Genomic DNA, 22,040 nt, shown 5'->3' with positions numbered 1-22,040 from the left:
CGGTACCTAAAAGTCTATTCAAGTGTCACAAATAGTCTAGATCTCAACCCGGGAGTCCTTTGAACTGCCCCCAGGTGACACTTCTATCTGTTCACACTGGGGTGTGCAAAGCCATCAAACACATTTACATCAGACTCTGCGTCTTTAACTGTTATACTAACTTATCAATGGATTCATTTGATACAACCTATTTACACTGCAGTTATGAATTATCCCTTATACATAAATGCAAGCTCTCTATGTTCACGACACCCTCCACCCCAGGCCCAAAGCCTGAAATGTAGTGTCACCCATATACGTAGGGGAAGTACAATGATTTTTGGCTACTGAGGCTTAGTGTATTATTTAGGCTATTCAAGACCTGCTACACAGAATATGATGATTGCAGGGGATCTGGACAAACAAACCTAAGTGGTCACTCAAACATGGGCATAAACTTCCCATTCACAGAATCAGAATTAAGAAGGATATATTTAATGTTTATTTTTTTTGTTCAGGAACACAACTTCTATCTTTTTCTCACAAACATCGTGGATCATGGAGCCCAGTAACAGTAAGCTAAAGATTGGAAATAGCACTGCATCAGCCCCCTTCCCCTGATAACAGTGGTGTTTATTACATGCAACAGCAGCTCCTATGTAGCCAATTAAAGCATTAGGATAATATGTAGCTACACATTAGGTAGTTGTGCTGGGTACACATTATTTAGAAAGCTAAAACAAACAAAAATCAATAATATTTTATTAAGACAGGAACAAACATAACATTTTACATTTCTAACACACTAGAAAAACTAGTAGCAATACGGAGATTCCCTATGAAATTATTTTTGTCAACTAAGCCTCTACAAAGACAGAAGGGACTAACAAAAAATGGCAGCTCTGTGAGTCAGTGCTCCACTCACTTGGCATTACGATCATGACAAAGAACCTGCAGGCAAATTAGTTTCGGACAGCTTTTATGTCGTCAGTGAAGTAGGGTGTGTAGAACTGTATATGAGCTGCCTCACTAGAACAATAAGTAATGATAGGGAGACTTGCAGGCAGAATGTCAAGTGGCCAAAGCCATGAATAAGCTATGCTCCTTACGTCCAGGGTTGCCAGCTTTTAAAAATATTATTTAATGATAATTTTAAAATGAACGAAAGGTATCTTGTTATTTTTGTTGTTTTTAACTTAATGAATTTTATTGAAAATATGTGCAAGACATTAAAGACAAAAACAATGAGAAAAATAACAAATATAAAAGGTTAATGTCCAAGAAAGGACAGGGAATGACTAAACAAGAAGGAGAGTGTCTGAGTTTTTTTTGGGGGGGTGATGACAAAATGTAACAGTAACCTCATGGAGAAGAAAAAATTAGCAAAAAAAGTCGGTCAAGACGGCAGCGAGGCAGGAGACAACACAACCAAGATCTTAGATATAATTCACATACTTGAAAACAGACCCACTCCGGCCCTGCTATTATCAACTGATGTTGCCCGCATTATAATTAATGGCTCTCTATCCGAAACATTCTCCATCTATAACAGCATGCACCAGGGACGGCTGCTTTCTCCATTAATATTTGTTTTGTGTATGGTGGCTCTGGCTCGATCTATCAGAAACAACCCGGATGTGACGGGGGTGGGGGTGGGAGAAACCGAGCACAAGTTGGCTCTCTTTACAGACAACTTGCTGGCCACAGTCACTAACCCTACAGTCTCACTGCCAAATTTAACGCTCGAGTTTGAGGGGTTTCGCACACTGTCAAATTTTAAAATGAATTATACTAAATCCATGGCTTTGAATCGCTCCATTCTATCACAAGTCCTCGAGGGTATCCGGTGCTCCTTCCCCTTTACTTGGCACCCCTCTCGGATTAAGTATCAAGGGGTACTAATACCTAGAAACCTCTCTGATGTGTATAATATCAATTTTGTCCCTCTAATATCCAAATTTCACGCGGAATTCAGACGCTGGCGATCATGTGGCTTTTCCTGGTTTGGGAGGATGAATATAATTAAAATGAACATCTTGCCAAAACTTTTGTATCTCCTCCAGACCCTTCCAATACACATCCCCTCAATATTTTCTAGATCTCCAAAAATTGTCTCGCAAATTTGTATGGGCAAGTGGACCTACCAGATTCCGACATGAGATTTTATACAGATGAAAGAAACAGGGAGGCCTTCAGTTGCCACTCTTAGCTAAATATTATCAAGCTTTCCTTCTCAATAGGGTCATGGACTAGGGCGTCACCATCCAGGCAGTGGGTACATATCGAAGGATAAGAGATGAATGCTTCCACCACTGTCCTGGCTGCCCAAACTTCCTCACTCCTCTCATCCCATTATTAGACCCACGCTCCAAACCTGGGCCAGATTACCCACATTGATCTTTATCTCATCTCCAACATCCCCCCTTACTCCCATGACTGCTAACCCAAACTTTCCCCCCAGACTGACACCAGGGGCATTTTGGACATGGTCTGCAGGTAAGGTTATCAGTAGTGGTCAGCTGGTGACCAATGGTCGTGTACTCGCCTTTTCCTTCTTGCAGGAAAAATTAGGTGTGCCCACATCAGAGTTCTGGTTTTACTTACAAGATTACCTGCAGGGAAGGGGCATGAGAAAGTGATCGAGTAGAAGCCTGTTCAGCTTTAAGGAGCTGTGCTGCACCTCCACGGACCAGAAACATACTATTTCAACAATATACCAATTGCTCATTATAAACCTGTACCCCGCCATACCGGGCTTTACTGAAGCATTAGATAGGGAAGGGGAGGCCTACCTCCGAACAGTTCTGGACCAGAACATTTCAGCTCACTATGGTGAGCCTTTCGGTGGTGGAAACACGGTACAAGGTCCTGTCTCGTTGGTACAGATGTCCCTCTCAGTTAAGTAAGATGCACACGGGTGTCTGAGGATCGTGCTGGAGATGTGGATCAGGGACGGGCTCCCCCCTTCACATTTAGTGGTCGTGTCCTGTACTAGCGCAATGCTGGCGCAGGGTGAGATTAGTTACAGAGGAAATCATGAGCTATCCAGTTAAAGATGGCCCTCATTTTTGGTTGATAAGCTCCCCAGACATCGCCATCTCTCAATATAAAAAATCCTTACTCTGACATTTAAATAATGCAGCCATAGCTGTTATCCCAGTCTATTGGCAGTCACCTGCCACACCAAGAAGTGCAAGAGTGGTTCCGACGGATTGACCTTTACAGGCTCTTGGATGACATTGCCCTATCTGATCAAAAAAAGGTTACTGAATACACGGCGATGTGGTTCCACTGGCTTGAATTTAAAGAGTCTCCATCTTTTCATTACCTTACGGACTTCGGATGGCCGCCTCGGGCTGGGGGATTGGCTAGGTAGATATACCAACAGATGGGCAGGAGTCATACACCTTTGTCTGATATTATATTACTAGGTATGAGGAATCCCCCTTTCCTTCTTATTCCTCCCTTCTCCTAATCTCCTTCATACCTTCTATTTCCTTTCTCTCTTTTTTTCTTTCTTTTCTTCTATTGTCTTGTGTGTTTTGTTTGCCTTTATATCTAATGCCAATTATTTTTTTTTAAATCCAGTATTTTTATTGAAATTTTTTAAGATATAAACATACTAAACAACAAAAAGAAAAACAATCGCATACATATCGGAATTAAATGACGGAATTTACAAGATTACATTAAAGCATAATAATAATAAATGTGCTATATTCATTTAGGATCATACATCGTAAATGCTTATACATAAGTATGTTACACATGCAGGGTTTATTACATGGACTTAGATACTTATTATAAGAACTGCGGTAGCCATACATTTAAGTAGATAGAGCATCTGTACTAGATGACATAGGATAGAATGGAGACTCTAACCATCTGTACCATATATTCTCAAATTCCTTCAGAGCCTGTCTGCAAGTATAAACAAATCTCTCGTGCCTTATGGTGGTATTGACCAGTGCCTTCCAATTTTTAACCGTGGGACTCGTCGGGGCCAACCACAGCCTCGCTATACAGACCTTAGCCAACATCAATAACTGTGAAATGTACATTTTTGTCAGTTTATTAACTTTCCCCTTCAATCGGAGCCCAAAGAGACAAGTGGCCGGTGAACTAAGAGACACTTCAATTCCAGTAACCTGAATACATCTCCTGATCCTTCGCCAGAAGATTTGTATACATGAACACTCCCATAGAAGGTGCCAAAAGTTAGCATTGATCGAATTGCATTTCGGACAGTTAGGGGTAGCATCCGGGCGAAATTTTGCCAATCTAATAGGGGTAAAGTTGGCCCTGTGTAAGATAAACACCTGTATTTGTTGAAATTTTAATGATGAAGTATAACCTTTAGTACTGTCTGTAACCATTTCCCACTCCTTGTCTGATAAAGGGCCAATATCTATTTCCCACTGATTCCTTAAACCATCCAAATCATCTGCAGTGGATTCATACAGAAGACATGAATACATTCGAGAGATCAGACCTCTATAACCCAAGGCCTGTAATTGTTTCCTCAGTGGATCCACCCCAAACACCAAAGTCTCCCCTTTAAATTGTGTGCTTAGGGCGTGTCGTAACTGAAGGTAAGAATAAAACATTGTTCTGGGTACAGAGAATTCCCCAACCAACTGTTCGAAGGATTTAAGTATTTGTATCATAAAGCTGACCTACCGACACCACACCCAACCGAGACCACTCCCTGGCCCTCTTCACTGTATTCAACTTCTCAAATTTCTTTGCCCCCCAGATAGGAGTATATGGATCAATGTCAGTTTGTTTCATTATTTTATTACAGATTGTCCAAATCTTAACTGCCTGAATCAGGAGCGGAGGAGCCCGCATACCAAGCCGCCCCGCCAACAGTGACTGTAAGGGAGTGTGATTAGAATTAAATTGGTGTACCAACACCCAATGTAGCTCATGGTAATCGGGGTCCGAAACCCATGCCTTAAGGTGGACCAATTGAGAGGCAAAATAATATAATTTCAAGTTAGGAAGTGCAAATCCACCAGAAGATCTGGATCTATACAGCGAGCTGAGCTTGACCTTAGCCCTTCCCCCTCCCCAAACCAATGAAATCAAATAGCTATCAATGCAGCGGAAAATGGAGGGTGGAATATATACAGGTGACTGCTGGAGTATATATAAAAACTTTGGCTGCACCATCATCTTAATTAAATTTATCCTACCGGAGACAGAAAGTAGGAGCTTCTTCCATACATGAGTTTTTTCTTTAATGTATTTGATCTGGGGCCGCAAATTAAGTTCTACATATTCAGCGGGGGTATTAGAGATGCATATTCCCAAGTATTTGAATTTCGATGCCCATTTTAACTGTAAGCCTTCTGGCATTGTCACGGGACACTCCCATCCCAGAGGGAACACGCTAGATTTATCCCAATTAATTTTTAGGCCGGAAAAAAAAACAAATCCATCAACCACCCGCAGCAAATGTTTTAGGGAAGTGTCGTGATCTGAAAGGAACAACAGCATATCATCTGCATATAATGCCACCTTATTCTCTCTGTGCTCTGGTCTAAGTCCCACAATTTCTCTATCATGCCGGATCTTACAGGCCAGCGGCTCTATTGCTAATGCAAACAGGGCCGGAGACAACAGGCATCCCTGTCTAGTACCCCGCTCTAATTGAAATTGTTGAGAAAGATGCCCATTGACACAGACCCGCGCCACTGGATGTGAATACAAAAGTTTAACCCATTTTATAAATTCCGGGCCCACTCCAAATCGGGACAATACCTCCCACAGGTATGGCCACTCCACCGAGTCAAACGCCTTGGCTGCGTCCAAGGACACCACAACTTCGCTCTCAGAAGAGGGTGACCACACCTGCAGGAGAGTATACAGCCTTCTAAGATTGATAGACGTGGACTTGCCCGGCATAAATCCCGTCTGATCCGGATGAATTAATTCCAGCACCACTCTACTTAACCTCAAAGCCAGTAATTTTGCCAGAATCTTAACATCATTTGACAAAAGTGAAATCGGGCGGTAGGACTCAGGGTACAACAAATCTTTCCCTGACTTAGGCAGCACCACCACTATTGCCTCTGCCATTGAAGGGGAAAGAGCGCCAATCTCACCCAACTCGCTGAATGTATCCAACAACCTAGACACAAAAAAGGGCCGGTGTTTTTTATATAATTCAATTGGGATTCCATCTACTCCAGGGGCTTTACCATTAGGGAATGACATAATAGCTATATCAATCTCTTCAAGAGTAAAGGGTGAGTCCAAAAACTCCCTACTATCATCGGAGAGGACAGGAAGGGAGATACCATTCAAATACTGCTGTAACGTATCCATGTCATATCTGACCTGTGACTTATATGTATTCGTGTAATATTTATGAAATACCTCAACAATATCGGGCATCAGATACTTCTTAACCCCACTGTCATCACAGATAACTGGTACTGCTGCATCTGCCCTCTCCGCCCTTGTCAGATAAGCCAGGAAGCTACCATTTCTATCGCCCTCTGCATATCGTACATGCTTAGAAAACAGAAATTTACGTTTGGATTTCTCAAATACATACTCTACCCACTCTCTCTGGGCCAACTGCCATGTTCCCCTTGCAACCTCAGTTTTGTCCGCAATGTATTGTGCTTCTAAGGAATTACACTTTTTCTCTAATATCTGTTCTTTTTGTCTGGACGACTTTTTAATTTCAGCTATGCCAGCAATTAATGTCCCCCTTAGGAAAGCCTTAAAAGCGTCCCAAACTATAGGTGGCCTTGCTGTTACCAGATTATCTACAAAGAAGCCTTCCCACTGTGTCACCAAGGTCGCTCCTGTACCCATCAGGGAGAGCCAGAAGGGATTTAATTTCCAAAAGAACTGGCCTCTATCAATTGCAAAATCAATAGATAGGCAGAGGGGCGAGTGGTTAAAAATTCCCCTAGCTCTATATTCCACGCTCCTTACCAGTGGTACCAGAGAGTGTGACAGCAGAGCCAGATCAATTCTTGAAAATGCATTATGTGATGTAGAAAAGCAGGAGAATTGGACATCTTCTGAGTGCCTCAAACACCATACATCTACTAACCCCATTTCCTCAACCAGAGCAGAAAAAGCCGACTTAGAGTTGCCAACTACAGCATTTTTCTCTCGCCATCTGTCCACTTCTCCATTTATCACATTATTAAAATCCCCTATACAAATGGCTGGAACCTCTGGGAACAATGCCATGAATTCTCCACATTTCCTTAACACCTCACCATTATACGGTGGGGGTATATATACAGCTAACAGAATCACCGGAACCCAATTAATGACAGCCTTCATCAGTGCAAACCTTCCCCCTGTATCCACTTGAATTTTTTCCAAGGAGAAGCAGAGACGTTTATGTACCAATATAGAGACCCCTCGAGAATTAGTCGTGTAAGTAGAGTGGTATGGCCTACCTACCCATGCTTTTTTAAGGGTGAGTATTCTATCACCGTGTAAGTGAGTCTCCAATAGACAAACAATATCAGGATCATTTTTTCTAATTTGTCTTAGTACAAGAGAACGTTTCACAGCATTATTTAGGCCCCGCACATTCCAGGAGAGAATTTTCAGCTCCTTATCAGATGTACCAGAATACATATAATAGTAGTCCCTCTTATCTCACTACCCCGCATCCCACACCCCTGCAGAGCATACATTGACATACTTATAAGCACATATAATCCTTGTCTATATATTTGCGATAACATTAAAACTACCCACAACTTAAATAACTTTAATACTAAACCCATACCCCCACCCTGTATACTCCACCCAACTTAAGTATACCTTAAACCCTAACTAAAATTACTTTAAGATATTCAGCAGGCCAGCACACTACCAAAAAAGGTCACCCGCCAACCCGCAAAATACCAGAAGATAGAGGAAGGAAAAGGGGCGAATTGAGACAAGAGAGGAAAAGAACGGCCTTAAAGCCATGGGCTCTCCAGCCCATTACATTTTTATTTTTTTTTACAGTGAACCTTTCAATATTAGTTTGAAAATCACAGACCCCACCTGAGCGAAATACATTTTTTTTTTTTTTTTTGTACCACAGAAGAGAAATTACATTATGTATAGCAAATACCTTGCATAATATCAATGACAAATCAGCAATGTCCAAAGGACTATCAGGAGAGACATAAAAAAAGTACTCATCCAGCATCAGCGTTCAGCAGCAGCTAGACGGTCCAACCAAATTGCAGCCTCTCAGGGAGTATCAAAAAAGGATGTACGGCCCTCTGAAACCACTCTCAACCGGGCAGGGAAAATCATGGCATATGGGATCTGTAAATCTCTCAATCTTCTCTTCACCGGAATGAATTGAGCCCTGTTCTTTTGTACATCCAGAGCGAAATCAGGATAAATTGCTACTCGCTGACCATTGTATTCCACTGAACCTTTCTGCCTAGCCAAGCGTAGAATGGTATCTCGGCCACGATAGTGCAACAATTTGGCTATGAAGGTGCGTGGGGGGGCTCCAGAAGGGGGTGCTTGAGTTGGAATACGGTGAGCCCGCTCCACTGCGAATTGGGCTGTAAATGAATCTGTACCAAACAGTTGGATTAACCACTTTTCCAAGAAGGATTCTGGGGAGACACCTTCTGCCTTCTCGGGCAATCCAACCAACCGAATGTTGCTGCGACGCAAACGCCCCTCCATATCCGTAAGCTTTTGTTTAAACAGAGAGGCTTGCGACTCCAGACTCTCCAACCGGCCCGCAACTGGTGCAGAAGTGTCCTCCAATGTAGACACACGTGTCTCCACTTCACCCACTCTCTCCCTGATTTTTTGCACATCTTGCCAGAGAAGAGAGAGGTCCACCTGCACCTCTCCTATTTTATCCGTAACACACTTTTCAGATGCCCCAATGGCCTGCAGGACCTGCTGTAATGTAACCTCAGGGTCCGCCAGTGGAGTCGACAAAGGGGGGGTAATGGGATGTGATGCATCTCCTGAACCAGAGGGTGTAGTGGAGGAGCGAGCAAAGCGGTCCAATTTTCCCGCTGCGGTGGACTGGTTATGTTTGCCCATAATTTCACAGGAAAGATGGGATGATATTTATCCTATAAGCTTATGTGCAACCCTGTAACCTGTATAGCTTTAATTACATATAGGTGTACAGCTCAGATTGTATTGCTAGCAGTGCATTGCAGCCAGTTATCTTCACAGAGAAAGGTATATCTCCTCCAACACTGATAATGATAATCAAATAAGTCCAGAGCCCAATTCAGTTACTCCTCACTTGTACAAGGATATAAATGTACCTGTATCAGATGGATATCACAGGCTGTGTTCACCTAGGCCAGTATGTGGTATTACAGAGGCGCTATGTCCCAGCAGTCATCAACTGCCACAAACTGCCACAGACTGCCTGTAGTATTCCTGTACCCAGATGCTCAACTCTTTCTCTCCCAGTCTCGGGTAAAATGGCAAGAGCACTATCAAAACAGGTACACTATGTACAGCAACTATTCGGATGCACAGTTTTGGGTCCAAAAGTTTCTTTATTCCACTATAACGGAGATCAACAGGATATCTGGGATGGAGAGCTCGTAACTGTGCTTGCTACTCCATGCTCGTCCAGGCCACGCCCCCATCTAATGCCAATTATTAGGTGATGGAGTATGTTGCTTTGAGTTAATAATGCTTATATATTCAGTCGATCAGATGTATACATGTCTTGCTTTCGTTAAGTTGGTGTGAGAGAGTGTAGCTAGGTTAGATGGTCTGTATAGAAGACATATCATGGGTTCCACTTAATCAGGGGGAAAATGTGGATGTTGAGTATGTGAACCCAATGATTTCCATGACATAACTTCTCTGAATTTTTATTATGATTTTAGAAATGCTGAGCTATTGCGGGTCTAGTTGTGTTAAGTAAATGACCGATTACATAACGATTGTGGCGTTGGAGATTGGGGTGGGCGGGTTTGATCAGCATCTTTTACAAACATATTATTTATGTGATTGTAAAACGTAACAAAGAGTGAGGTCATTTGATGCTCTGCAAGGTACAGAGTAAGTTGGTGTGAAAAATAAGTGTAGCGTAGTGTACAGGAATGAAATTCAGTCCAGTTTATAGAGCAGCAATAATTAAAGATCCAAAGCAGAAATATATGCAGTGAGCTGGCAATAATCAGGGACATCATGTCAATTAAATGCCAAATATAGTCATCTCATATTCATCGTTACAGACCTGATAAGACCTTAACAATACTAAAATGCACAAGTTGAATAATGGATGACCAGCTGAACCTGGTCACTAGGTGAGCATTTTGATATGGAGCAATGCAAAATATATTTAAATGTATTCCTGTTTTTTCCTGTGATCCTTTTGTATCCCTACACAAACATCCAGCATTCTAACACACAACACGTATCCATTTACATACACAATGAAAGAAATTAAAGAACCCAGTATGTGAAAGAGTATTTAAAATGTGCATAGTAAAATGTAAGATCAAGTTCATGTTGAGCATGGGGAGCCAAGCAGTGTAGTATTTTTGTCTTCTTTCAAAAACACACCTAAGAATAAATTACCTAATGACAGTAACTATAGAATTAAACAACAAAACGAGATTAGTCAGCACAGCTTCTCTCTGTGTGTCGACAGTCACTCAGATGAAAACAATATTAATGGTGAAGTATAATGGTTGATAAAAGATACACAAAGCATGTTCATGAAAAAAAAGCACTGTATTTACTAATTAAATATTCTACAGCAAGTATAAGCTGCTATTACAACCTACCAAGAGCGGTTCTGGAGAGTTACATTCCTTGAACTAGCCACAGTGGCGGAACACTAAATCGCCTAACCCCATAACAAAATTGGGGGAGGGGATTTTAATAGATCACAGGTAGTGGCAGGACTACCGCTGTTGCAGTGTGTGCGGTGGCTATTGTCCCTCTTTCCTCCAGGCTCTGTAGCACCTGCATCCACTTTAGTTCAGCCACTGGTTAGCCACAAACATTGCAATCAGATTTCTCAAATTGTTAAAAAAAAAAAAAACATTTGAGTGACAAGTCCAACTGTCACATGTAGATGAGCAAATTAAACATTATGGGCCCGAGTCATTAAGGAGAGTAAAGCATAAAAAAAGGAGTAACTTTGTACCTGGGCAAAACCATGATGCATTGGAGGGGGAAGTAAATTTAAAATGTGGGGACAGATCTATAGTTTGGATAGGGCATGTCCTAGATCAACTTTAAATGTTAGTCTAACAATAATGCTATCAAGTATTTGTGTGCTAGATGAAAATACAGCCAGTATTTAACGTATGTGCAAAATAATAAACCAATTTGCACCCCTTGCATTATAACTTGGTTTGTCTCAGAGAACATTTACTCTTTTTTTGCCTTACTTTCCTTAATGACTCAGGCCCTATGTGATTATCCAATCTTTTCAGCTCGAACAGTTTCTTCTGAAAAGACTGGTTTGAAGTGCGAGTTTAAAGTTAAACAACAGTCCTACATTACACATGTAGTGAGAGTATCTTCTTGCTCTGTCAATTCATAATGGTAATTGGTATGGTTTTACAAACAACTGGATTAAAAATGGTGGTCAAAATGATATAGTAATATATTGATGTTATTGTACAAAAATGCAATTGTTTATGTGGGAATGAAAACAATTAATGTATAGCCAAGTTTAGGATCAGTAAGAAATGTTATATCTTTCAAACAGTGGTAACTGCAGAAGCAGGTGTACAATTGTTTACTAAACAACTAGTGTAACAGTGGTAAACAACACCTTACGCAAGTGGTGATTTTCCCTAAATCTAAAAATCATAAACTGGCTATGTAAACAAAGAGAAAAGAAAATGAAATACATACATGACGGTGTTGATACCAGCAAGCTGTTGGAACATTTGCAATCCACAACCAACTAGAAGAGCACGGCGCGTCGGAGGGTAAATTAACATTCTGTAAATAACAGGTCCTCCTAGGAAACAAACAAAAAACAAACATTATTATTATGAACAGTTTTATGTAGTGTAGGGAGAATATACAAACACCAACATTTATATAAGAGCACAATTTATATACAAATGTTTATAATGCATCAACATGCAACAAGATACAATGTATGTGGCTGCTGGGCTCTCTCTCTCTGAGTGGTGTGCGATACTACCAAAGGTCCTGACTTGGGAGCGGTGGGGAGGAAAGGGAAAAGAAAGAACAGCAAGCTCTCCTTAAGGTCTTTCTTAAGCAAAGGACAGGGAGACTCAGTCATTAGATTTGGTGAACTTCTCAAAGAAAATGACTGTGTGCAAAAGATAAAGTGATCAAATAAAAAGTTTGTAACACCAAACTACAAGAAAAAAAAAAAATGACCTTGAAATTAGGGAATAACTTGGGAATTGTGGGCATACCAGAAACAATATGTACAAAGTAACAAGATACCAGAACAACTTGGGTAAGCCTACTACCACTTTACATGGAAAGGGCGCATAAAGTTGGCTCTACTTGATCTGACATGAAGAACAAAATTGTAACAGTAAAATCATAACTGGACAAAACAAGGCTATGTATGGCCTACAAGAAAAGGGCTTAGTTCAAATGGGGAAACAAAAAAACTGTAAATACTGTGCAATAACTACCTAAAAAAAAAGATTTTCATGTATTTCCATCAAATTTTGGTTTACTTTAGAACAACAAAAGACAAGATAACCAAACATAATGTAGTATGCACTAATGAAAATAATCAGTGTGCGATATAACAGGCAGGAGCAGATCTAGATTTGTTCTTTTGCCCCCTCATCAGGTAATGTTGCTTCAAATTGCTGTAGTTACATGTATCCATGCATTAGTTGGAACTTTATTAAACAAATATATGCCATTTTATGGAATATAAATCGCTTACATACCCCATGGAAAAAGGAATATCTACAAACATGGACAGATATATTATTGCAAATTCTTCAAAGATATTCTGTAATGGATTTGACAGATTTGTTGGTAATGCTTAGAAAAGAGAATAAATATTTGGATTATAGTGATATTTCAAACTAATTGCTTTCTTGGATTACAGTAACATGTCTTTACTTATATCCATTTAAATAAGTTGTGCACCACAGTGAACAAGGACCACAAAAAACAAAGATGAGAGTTGTCTGAGGAGACAAGCATGTTAAAGGTAAAGCCTATAAGACCATCTCCAAACAGCTTGAAGTTCCTGTGTTCTACAGTTCTAAATATTATTAAGAAGATTAAATCCAACCTCCTTGGTCGAGGCTGCAAGAGGAAAATCGTCCCCAGTTAAAACTGAAGGATAGTGAGAAATGATAGAAAAAGAGCCAAGGAAAACTTTCAAAGAGATGCCAGATAAACTCCAAGGTAAATGTCTGTCAGTGTCTGATTGCACCATCCAACAATTTTTGAGCAAAAGTGGGCTCCATGAAAGATCATAATAAAGCCAGACTGGAATTTGCTAAAATGCATATTGAGCAGCCACAAAGTTCTAGGAGAATGTCCTGTGGACAGATGAGACAAAACTGGAGCTTTTTAGCAAGTTACATCAGCTTTATGTCCACAGATGAAAAAATGAAGCTTTCAAAAGAAAAGAACCCCATACCTACTGTGAAACATGAAAGATGCTCGGTTATGTTTTGGGGCTGCTTTGCTGCGTCTGGCACGGGGCGCCTTGAAACCAATCAAGAAATCAAGACTATTAAGGCATTCTGGAGTGATTCGTATTGCCCAGTGTCAGAAAGCTTTGTCTTAGTTGCAGGTCATGGGTTCTCCAATAGTATAATGACCCAAAGCACACAGCTAACAGTACCAAAGAATGGAAAAGAACAAAACATTGGATTGTTCTGAAGTGGCCTATAATAAGCTCTGCTCTGAATCCTATCAACCATCTATTGAAAGAGCTGAGTTACCAGTTGACAGGAGCTGAAGTCTCATTGAGAGATACAGAAATTGCTTGATTGCAGTGACTGCCGCTAATGGTTGTGCAACAAAATATTAGGTTATGGGTCCCATCATTTTTGCCCATGTCACTTTATTTTATTATTTAAAATATTCTGTTGAATCAAAAAATTTGAAGGCATAATCTGATTTCTATGAAATATGGAACAAACAATGATGGATGCAAATTACTTTGTTGTTTCGAGTATACAGATATTGTTCTACTCCAATAAAGTCATCTTTATGATAAAGAAAATGTAAAGCTACTTAGCTCTTGGGTGCAATGGTAGTCAGCATATTTATGTTGACTACCCCGACAACACTTACTCCGACACCTTTACACCGAAGGGCTCCTTCCCGACGAGGATCGATGACGACTGTTGTGGCTAGCGACTGTAGCCAATCACGATGAAGCAAGAATCCGGCGCGACTTGATGACGTCACTTACATCACTGACGCTATTATCGCTGCTGTTAAGGGGGTAATGTAAGTATGTGCCCATGTCCAATGTAGTTTACAAACCGTTCTACATTGGACGTGGACACATACTTACATTACCCCCTTAACAGCAGTGACAATAGCATTAAAGATGTAAGTGATGTCATAGTCGCGGCAGATTCTTGCTTCATCGGGCTTGGCGAAAGTCACTTGCCACAACAGTCGCCATCGATCCTCGTCGGGAAGGAGCCCTTCGGTGTAAAGGTGTCGGAGTAAGTGTTGTCGGGGTAGTCAGCATCAATATGCTGACTACCACTGCACCCAAGTTGATCTAGAATGTGCCTAACCCCAACCATAAATCTGCCATCACATTATAAATTTGCATCCCCTCCAACGCAACATGGTTTTACCAAGGTGCAAAGTTACCAATTTTTATGCTTTACTTTCCTTAATGAATCAGGCCATGATCTCTATGCTTTACAATACTCTGCCATCAAAGAAAAAATAGCCAAACTCCTCAATTTTGAGTCTAATTGAAGATAATTTGCATAATATCTACTATAGATTGTGCACGGCTCCCACTAGGCTCCAAAGAATCTATTGATCAACTTTTCCATTGGAGAAAATGCTGGTAAGATTGCTTTTTGTTCCTCATTTTGTGGACCTGCAAGATTTTGGCTTTCTTGGACATTTCCTCCTTACAAAGCACTAGGAGGGCATGCACTCTGTCCTTCTTATTGGTGTTGTCAATACAGCAGAAAACTAAAAAAAGATTACTGACAAACTGGCCTCCCAGAGCCTAAATGCTGCTAAATGTTTAGTGGTAAAACAGCAGAATCATGCACCATACTTGCCCTTACTCCATAGTGAAATCTCATATATGACTGCCATGGAGAAGTTTGCTTACCTGAATAATAAAAAATATAATTACATCCAAAGTTGTTCCTATATAATAATGTTACGCTGCAAGATGGTTCTACCAAAAGGGCTCCTCCAAACCTGCAACCATCCTTCCCGTAGGATTCCCACAGAGTTCTGTCCTTCGCCCTTTGCTCTGTACACCTACTCCCTGGCTGTACTCATCCGTTCCTTTGTCCTTCAGTACCACCTCTATGCTGACAACACTTAACTCTACCTCTCTTCAACCTGTAACCATGTCTAATTTTAACATGGAACTTTAGATATATTTTACACAATTTAGAACCTTCCTTTATTATTTTTGCAATACAGATGTGAGTTTATGACAGAACCATTAAAATTTGAAATATATTTACAAAATAATTGCGCTATGATTAATAAATAATGATTAGCCTAGTCTGCAGAAAAAGAAAGACATTTTCCTATAAACTAGAGCAGAAGTCAGGGAACAGGGGTAAATTACCCCAAATGGGGTAAAAATTAAATTCCTGGGGGTAATGCTGCCGATTCACATGCTGTCAGTTGGATTGTAGACCCCTTTAAATGTGAAATTGCTGTTGTACCAGAAGAGACTCAAGGGTTGGCAGAGGCACTCCTTGAGCTTCGATGCAATAATGAAGCACGTATTGCATTTGAAAACAAAGCAGATCTGTCATATATTTGGATGTCAACAGCTGCAAAGGAATTCAAAATTGCACACAAGGAGACAGTCAAAAAGTTGCTGCCTTTTGCAACAACATACCTTTGCGAACAAGGATTTTCCACTCTAACAAACATAAAAACAAAGCAGAGAAATCGGTTGGACGCTGAAGACTATACAAATTGCTCTGACATCAAAATGCCGCAATATTGATGCTCTCGTATCAAAAATGAAGCAACATAATTTCTCCAAAACTTGAAGTTTTGAAGCTGAAGCTTTCAAAGAAATTTTGAATAGATTCAATAACATTTTGAATTCCAATAATTAATAATATGATTTCCTTCCTTTCAAATCAAGGAGGTAACGTCGGCGTATCTATGCTTATTCTCAGACGTAAATCATGCATCCGACCACCAGCGACCCATGCTTGCAAACATCCCACTTCATGTCATCCTCCTCATACTCTTTTACCTATATCAACCACTGGTTTACTATACCCTGGCCTATTAAAACTGACATTTATTGTATCATCTTTGAACACAGTATGAGTGTTTTTAATATAAATATGTTTTCCACTTGTACCCACTGCACTGGTACTTATATATTCTCACGACCCTCTGTTTGTCTGAAGCCAAGTCTGTCCCCACCACTAGGGGCACTGTACTGGCTGGAGGGGTTCCTAACAACTGTTATTATACTTTTAAATAAACAAAAAATGACCAGTACACTTTAAAAAACACACCAAAAAAATATGGTTTAATTACTGGCAAGATGGTATTTAAAACAGTATCCAAAGACCCACTATACATTTGCAAATGTAAAATGTAAATAAATAAATATTATACAGGACCTGAAGACTCAAAAACTCTAAAAATCCTTGTAAGTGTGAAAAAATTCAAAAGCATCATGAATTTTCTCTTTTTGAAACTAGTTATGAATAATTCCAAGGTTACTGTATGTCGCTTAGCAACTTCATTAATTCAGAAATAAATAGAGAACGGGAAGAAATGTTCTATCAGGACTAGACTCTGCTATTTTTAGCAACATACGACTTTTAAAGTCATTATACATACTAAATCGTGTGTTATAATTTTTAGCACATTCAAAAATTATAAAACAAAATATAAAATTCAGATTTTTAGTGTCTGGAAAGAACAAACCTACAAAGAATGTGCAATGCCCCTGTTTTAATGCCATTTTCCTTTACAGAACCATTCCTACAGTAAGTGAAATATAGAACATGTGGTATTAGAATGTTGCAGATAGCAGACACCCTGCATCTGAAAGCACCGACCATCATGTATGCTGCACTAAACAGTGAAATGGACAAATACAATTAAAAATGACAATCTATATATATTTATTTAAATACAATACATATTTATTAAGAATTTTCCATTACAATACAAAATCATATGAGTAAAACAAACTTAAGGCTAGTTAGCATTAAAGAAAGAAAACAAAGGGGAGGGAGCAACAACATCTATACATTTTTTTTTTTAAACTAATGCACATATGTGTGCAGCCAGGTAAAAAATCAAGACTGTTTTGTCGAAGATTATTTTCATATCTAAAATAACAGGTTTCCTCAACTTTGAAATCTCACAAACAAAATTTAACATTTTCTCTGCCACCATTTCATATACTAATTGTCTGCATGAGTAAAAGGCTAAATTTAGCACAAATGGATTATTTATACTAAGGGTGCTATATATGCACTAAATGTGCATGGCCTTGATTATCCATTCAGGACATCACATACTGAGCTCAATCAATGTTGTGAGTCATGTTTTGCTTTATTAGATCACAATATATCAGTGTCAAGGTCTCATATTTATGACCATGAATGAATGTCTGTTTCTGGTACCTGGTTAGTAATCAGTGGTCTAACTGGCATATTTTTTATTATTATAGTCAAAGCACAGGGTAAACATATCAGTAATAACAATGAAGGAGCTCCCGTCCACAGAAGCCTAATGAATAAAACACAAACACTATGAATTAAGCAGCATTCAAAGTGTCGGCTTAGTGGTCAGGATTTCTGCCTCACAGTGCGGAGTTTGTATGTTCTCCCAGTGTTTGCGTGGGTTTTCCGTTTTCCTCCCACACTCCAAAAACTTACTGGTAGGTTAATCAGCAGCTGACAAAATTGTCTCTGTGTGTGTATGTGTGTTATCCAATGGGGTGGGGACTGATGTGAATGACAAATACTCTGTATACAGTGCTGCGGATTTGTTGGCGCTATAGAAAAAATGGTGAGGATTATGATGAGGAGCTTTAACAAATTTAGCATGCACTATATTGATTTTATTCACACAGTCCCTTGCTTAAGCCTTCTAAGAACCACAGTCTTGTCAGCTGTTCCAACTTACACATTGTCAAACTTACAGGGTGTTTCCAACACAGAGCAATTGTTTTCTTGACTCAAGATAACTACTAAAACAATCCATTGGAGTGATAATAAACAGTGTATAAAAATTTAAAGCTGGAAAAACACTCTCCAAACAATAAAGTTGCCTTTTTTTTTCTTCAAAAGATTGTTGCCAAATCTAAAAAAAACAGGTCTATCACTGGCACACATAATGATGCTTGGATTGGCTACAGGATCCCCTCCCAATGCTCATCAGTGATGGATCCACAACCATCATTCACCTCCCATCTCTGCCTACAACTAGAAGTCCAAGTACCTAAATTCAAAAAACTATATATCAGACAGTGTATTGCAAAAGGGGTGGGACCCCTCGCCAGGGAAGACATAGCTAGATTGAAACTCAGGTCAAGCAACTGTGCACTACTAAGCTGAAAGTATCAAAAAATCAAAAAAGTTTCAACTGTCTAACTTTAACTGAGCAAAGGAGAGAACAGCAACCTCTCTTACCCAGTACACACTCTAGCTTCCTGACCCTTTATAACTATGTAGCTATATCTGTCAGAGAAGGAAACTAAATTTTACTCCGTTCCATAGTATGGAAGGGGACCAATAGGGCAGGGTAAAGTAGCAGCGCTCATGAGCCTTATTCCAACAAGAACACAGATTTCATAGACAGTGAAGGCTCACATAGCAGACTTGTCCTTTAAACCCAAGTTGGCAAGGTTTGAAGAGGAGCCAACGATCACTACAGCAACAGAAGAAGGGACTGGATTATCCAGTTCAGTTAGTATGCACAAACTAATTGGCCAAAAATAAAGCTCAAAGATTAGGACAAGTGACCAGTGATAGAGGAAGTGGCCCTAATCTGTATAGCCAATGGTGTAATATCTACAGTGCATCCGGAAAGTATTCACAGCGCTTCACTTTTTCCACATTTTGTTATGTTACAGCCTTATTCCAAAATGGAATAAATTCCTCTTTGATTACTCCCTCTGAAGAAGTTACGTTACGTAATGAAACGCGTTAGCTGTATAGAGACAACAACTTAGTTGTTCTTACACTATTTTTACCTATCTTTTGCTGTTTCATTCACATTTCTGATGATTTTCCACAATTGCCGGCTTTCCTCGCCGCCTATTACCTATTAGAATTGACACTCTCTGGACTCATTTGATATTGCACGGATGGTGTCTTCATTGGATTTCCTCCATTTTCTTCCCCCGATCCCATCTTTCGGAACCCATTCTATTCCCATTGAATAGGGTGGTAGCCGGCTACACAGCTACGGTGAACCGCGGCTCTTGTCAGCTCCAACCATCTAGCTGACCGCTTGAACGGACATAAGTTAAATACCCTGCTACAGTGTGAATGGCTCCGGATACCATCCATAGGAAGTCCTAGTCCGCATTACTAAGGAGTGTATTCTCATTACTACATCGGACATCCAGCGAGACATAGGAGACAAGTCTCCAATAGAGCTACATTTCAAGCAGGTATGTGGAGCGGCATACTAATTACAGCTACAGACAGTGAGTAACCGACATCTATTACTTGTCACAGGCACTAGGAGTCTTGCCCAGGATTTCACCAGTTGACTACGCTTACCAGAGAGGCGGAGTTTGCACAGCGGTATTCTGGCAGCAGGGTGAATAGTGGAACGTATATAACAGCAGATGCAGAGAGGATGCCAATGGAAATGATGATAGTCAGTGACTTGCAGCTATACTGGTAAATGAGTCAGTGACTTGCAGCTATACTGGTAAATGAGTCAGCGACTTGCAGCTATACTGGTAAATGAGTCAGCGACTTGCATCTATAGTGAAAGGCAGGTTTAAACCACGGAGACCAGGTTGTACGTGAGCAGGTGAAGGAAGGTAACAGGAGAGTCAGTGGTCTGGGTACAGCAAATTGTTGCACTGCTATGGTGAGAAGACTTGTCCAGGTGCAGGTAGGTAGCGGGGAAGTCAGTGGTCTGCGTACAGCAAGTTGTACCACTGCTATGGTGAGAAGACTTGTCCAGGTGCAGGTAGGTAGCGGGGAAGTCAGTGGTCTGTGTACAGCAAGTTGTACCACTGCTATGGTGAGAAGACTTGTCCAGGTGCAGGTAGGTAGCGGGGAAGTCAGTGGTCTGCGTACAGCAAGTTGTACCACTGCTATGGTGAGAAGACTTGTCCAGGTGCAGGTAGGTAGCGGGGAAGTCAGTGGTCTGCGTACAGCAAGTTGTACCACTGCTAGTAAGTGAGGAGTAGATCAGGTGCGGATGAGTGGAGGCATGCAAAGAGTCAATAACAGTATGAAGACACTGAGAGCACAGAGGAACTTGTTCCAAACAGATATGCAGCGTTTACAGCTAATAGTCTATAACGGTATGTATACCGCTGCTGAGTAGAGAAGCTTGCACAGAGTGGATATGCGGAATAATAACTGATAGTCAATCACAAGTGTGCATATCACTGCTGAGTAGAGAGCTTGTTCCAAACAGGTATGCAGCGTAACAACAAATAGTCTATAGCGGGTATGGATACCGCTGCAGGGTAAAGAGACTTGTCCTAAGCGGATATGCAAGGTAACAGTTGATAGTCAATAACAAGTAAGCATACCGCTGATGAGTAGAGAAGCTTGTCCACGAGAATATGCAGGCACAGCAGGGACGCTGAACGGTTGTAGCGGGTATGGGAACCACAGGTGAGCAGAGCAGGTAATCAGAAGACAGCTGAGGACACGAGCAGGATACAGGAGTCTGTAGTGGGTATGAGAACCGCTGATGAGCAGAGCAGGTAATCCAGAAGCCAGCTGAGAACACGAGTAGGATACAGGAATCAGTAGCGGGTATGGAAACCACCGATGAGTAGCACAAGTAATCAGCAGGAAGCTGAAGACACTAGCAGGACACAGGAGATACCTTCAGAGACTCACAGGGAATGAGACTCAAGATCAGGCAACGAGGTAATGAGCACAGGTGCCTTAAATAGGGAGAGGTGCCTGATCCACCAATGAGATTAAAAGCAAAGGTCATAAGTTCTTGGATGCTGCGCATGCGCAGTGCATCAAGATGGCGGGCAGCCGCGGCTCAGGACAGGCGCCGACAGGAAGGCTAGGGAACCACGCACCAGCGCAGAGGCACTCACGGTCCAGTGAGTGACATTACTTACGGTTGGGCTTTTTCTTACATATTGGGATACGGAGTGTACTTTATCCATTCGGAACAGATATTAACAAGCAAGCTTGAGCATAATGCTCTTGAATATTTATGCTCTATATAGGAGATACACATTGACTTGGAAGTATCATCTCACATCGAGAGGTGAGTCATGATTTGTGGATTGACGATTGTGGCAACTATCGTCATTACTTTTTTTGGGAATTCACTCAGCAAGCTTTTTCATATAATTTTATTTTTTGACCACAATAGAGGCTACACGGAAGACAGCTGTCATATCATCTCATTCAGTAGCGCTGTGGTTTTCTTTTTATTAGTGCTCATGAGCCATGTTTTTAATATTTTTGTCCTACTATATTGATACTATGTCACAATGCACTGTGATGTAGTTTATGCTTACTTTCTTTCCCCCTTTAGTATGTTCATTGTAAGCATTAGTAGGTATTTGTACACATGTTTATAATTGTATAACAATAAATTGTATTTATATGTGACAACTTGTGATTTTTACTTTACTACTAAATTTATATATATTGAGACAGATAGGCCATTAGCGCTGCAGACGTTTTTTTCTGGTAAATTCCTCTTTATCCCTCAAAATTCTA

At 40.5% G+C, this 22,040-nt stretch overlaps 1 protein-coding gene across 2 annotated transcripts in view; it reads right to left on the bottom strand.

Annotated features, from left to right (window-relative positions):
* The window catches only part of SLC2A13 (solute carrier family 2 member 13), a 150,840-nt gene that overhangs the window by 41,052 nt on the left and 87,748 nt on the right, over positions 1–22,040 (bottom strand). For both annotated transcript variants that reach the window (XM_075208830.1, XM_075208829.1), the window contains exon 4: positions 11,833–11,941. In XM_075208830.1, the coding sequence (XP_075064931.1) occupies positions 11,833–11,941 (109 nt within the window). The remainder of the gene's footprint in view (positions 1–11,832; positions 11,942–22,040) is intronic.

The sequence above is a fragment of the Mixophyes fleayi genome, chromosome 4 (genome assembly GCF_038048845.1).
Source record: "Mixophyes fleayi isolate aMixFle1 chromosome 4, aMixFle1.hap1, whole genome shotgun sequence".
In the NCBI taxonomy this organism is placed as follows: Eukaryota; Metazoa; Chordata; class Amphibia; order Anura; family Limnodynastidae; genus Mixophyes; species Mixophyes fleayi.
Note: the sequence above shows the minus strand (reverse complement) of the source record. Positions and strands in the feature narration are given on the sequence as shown.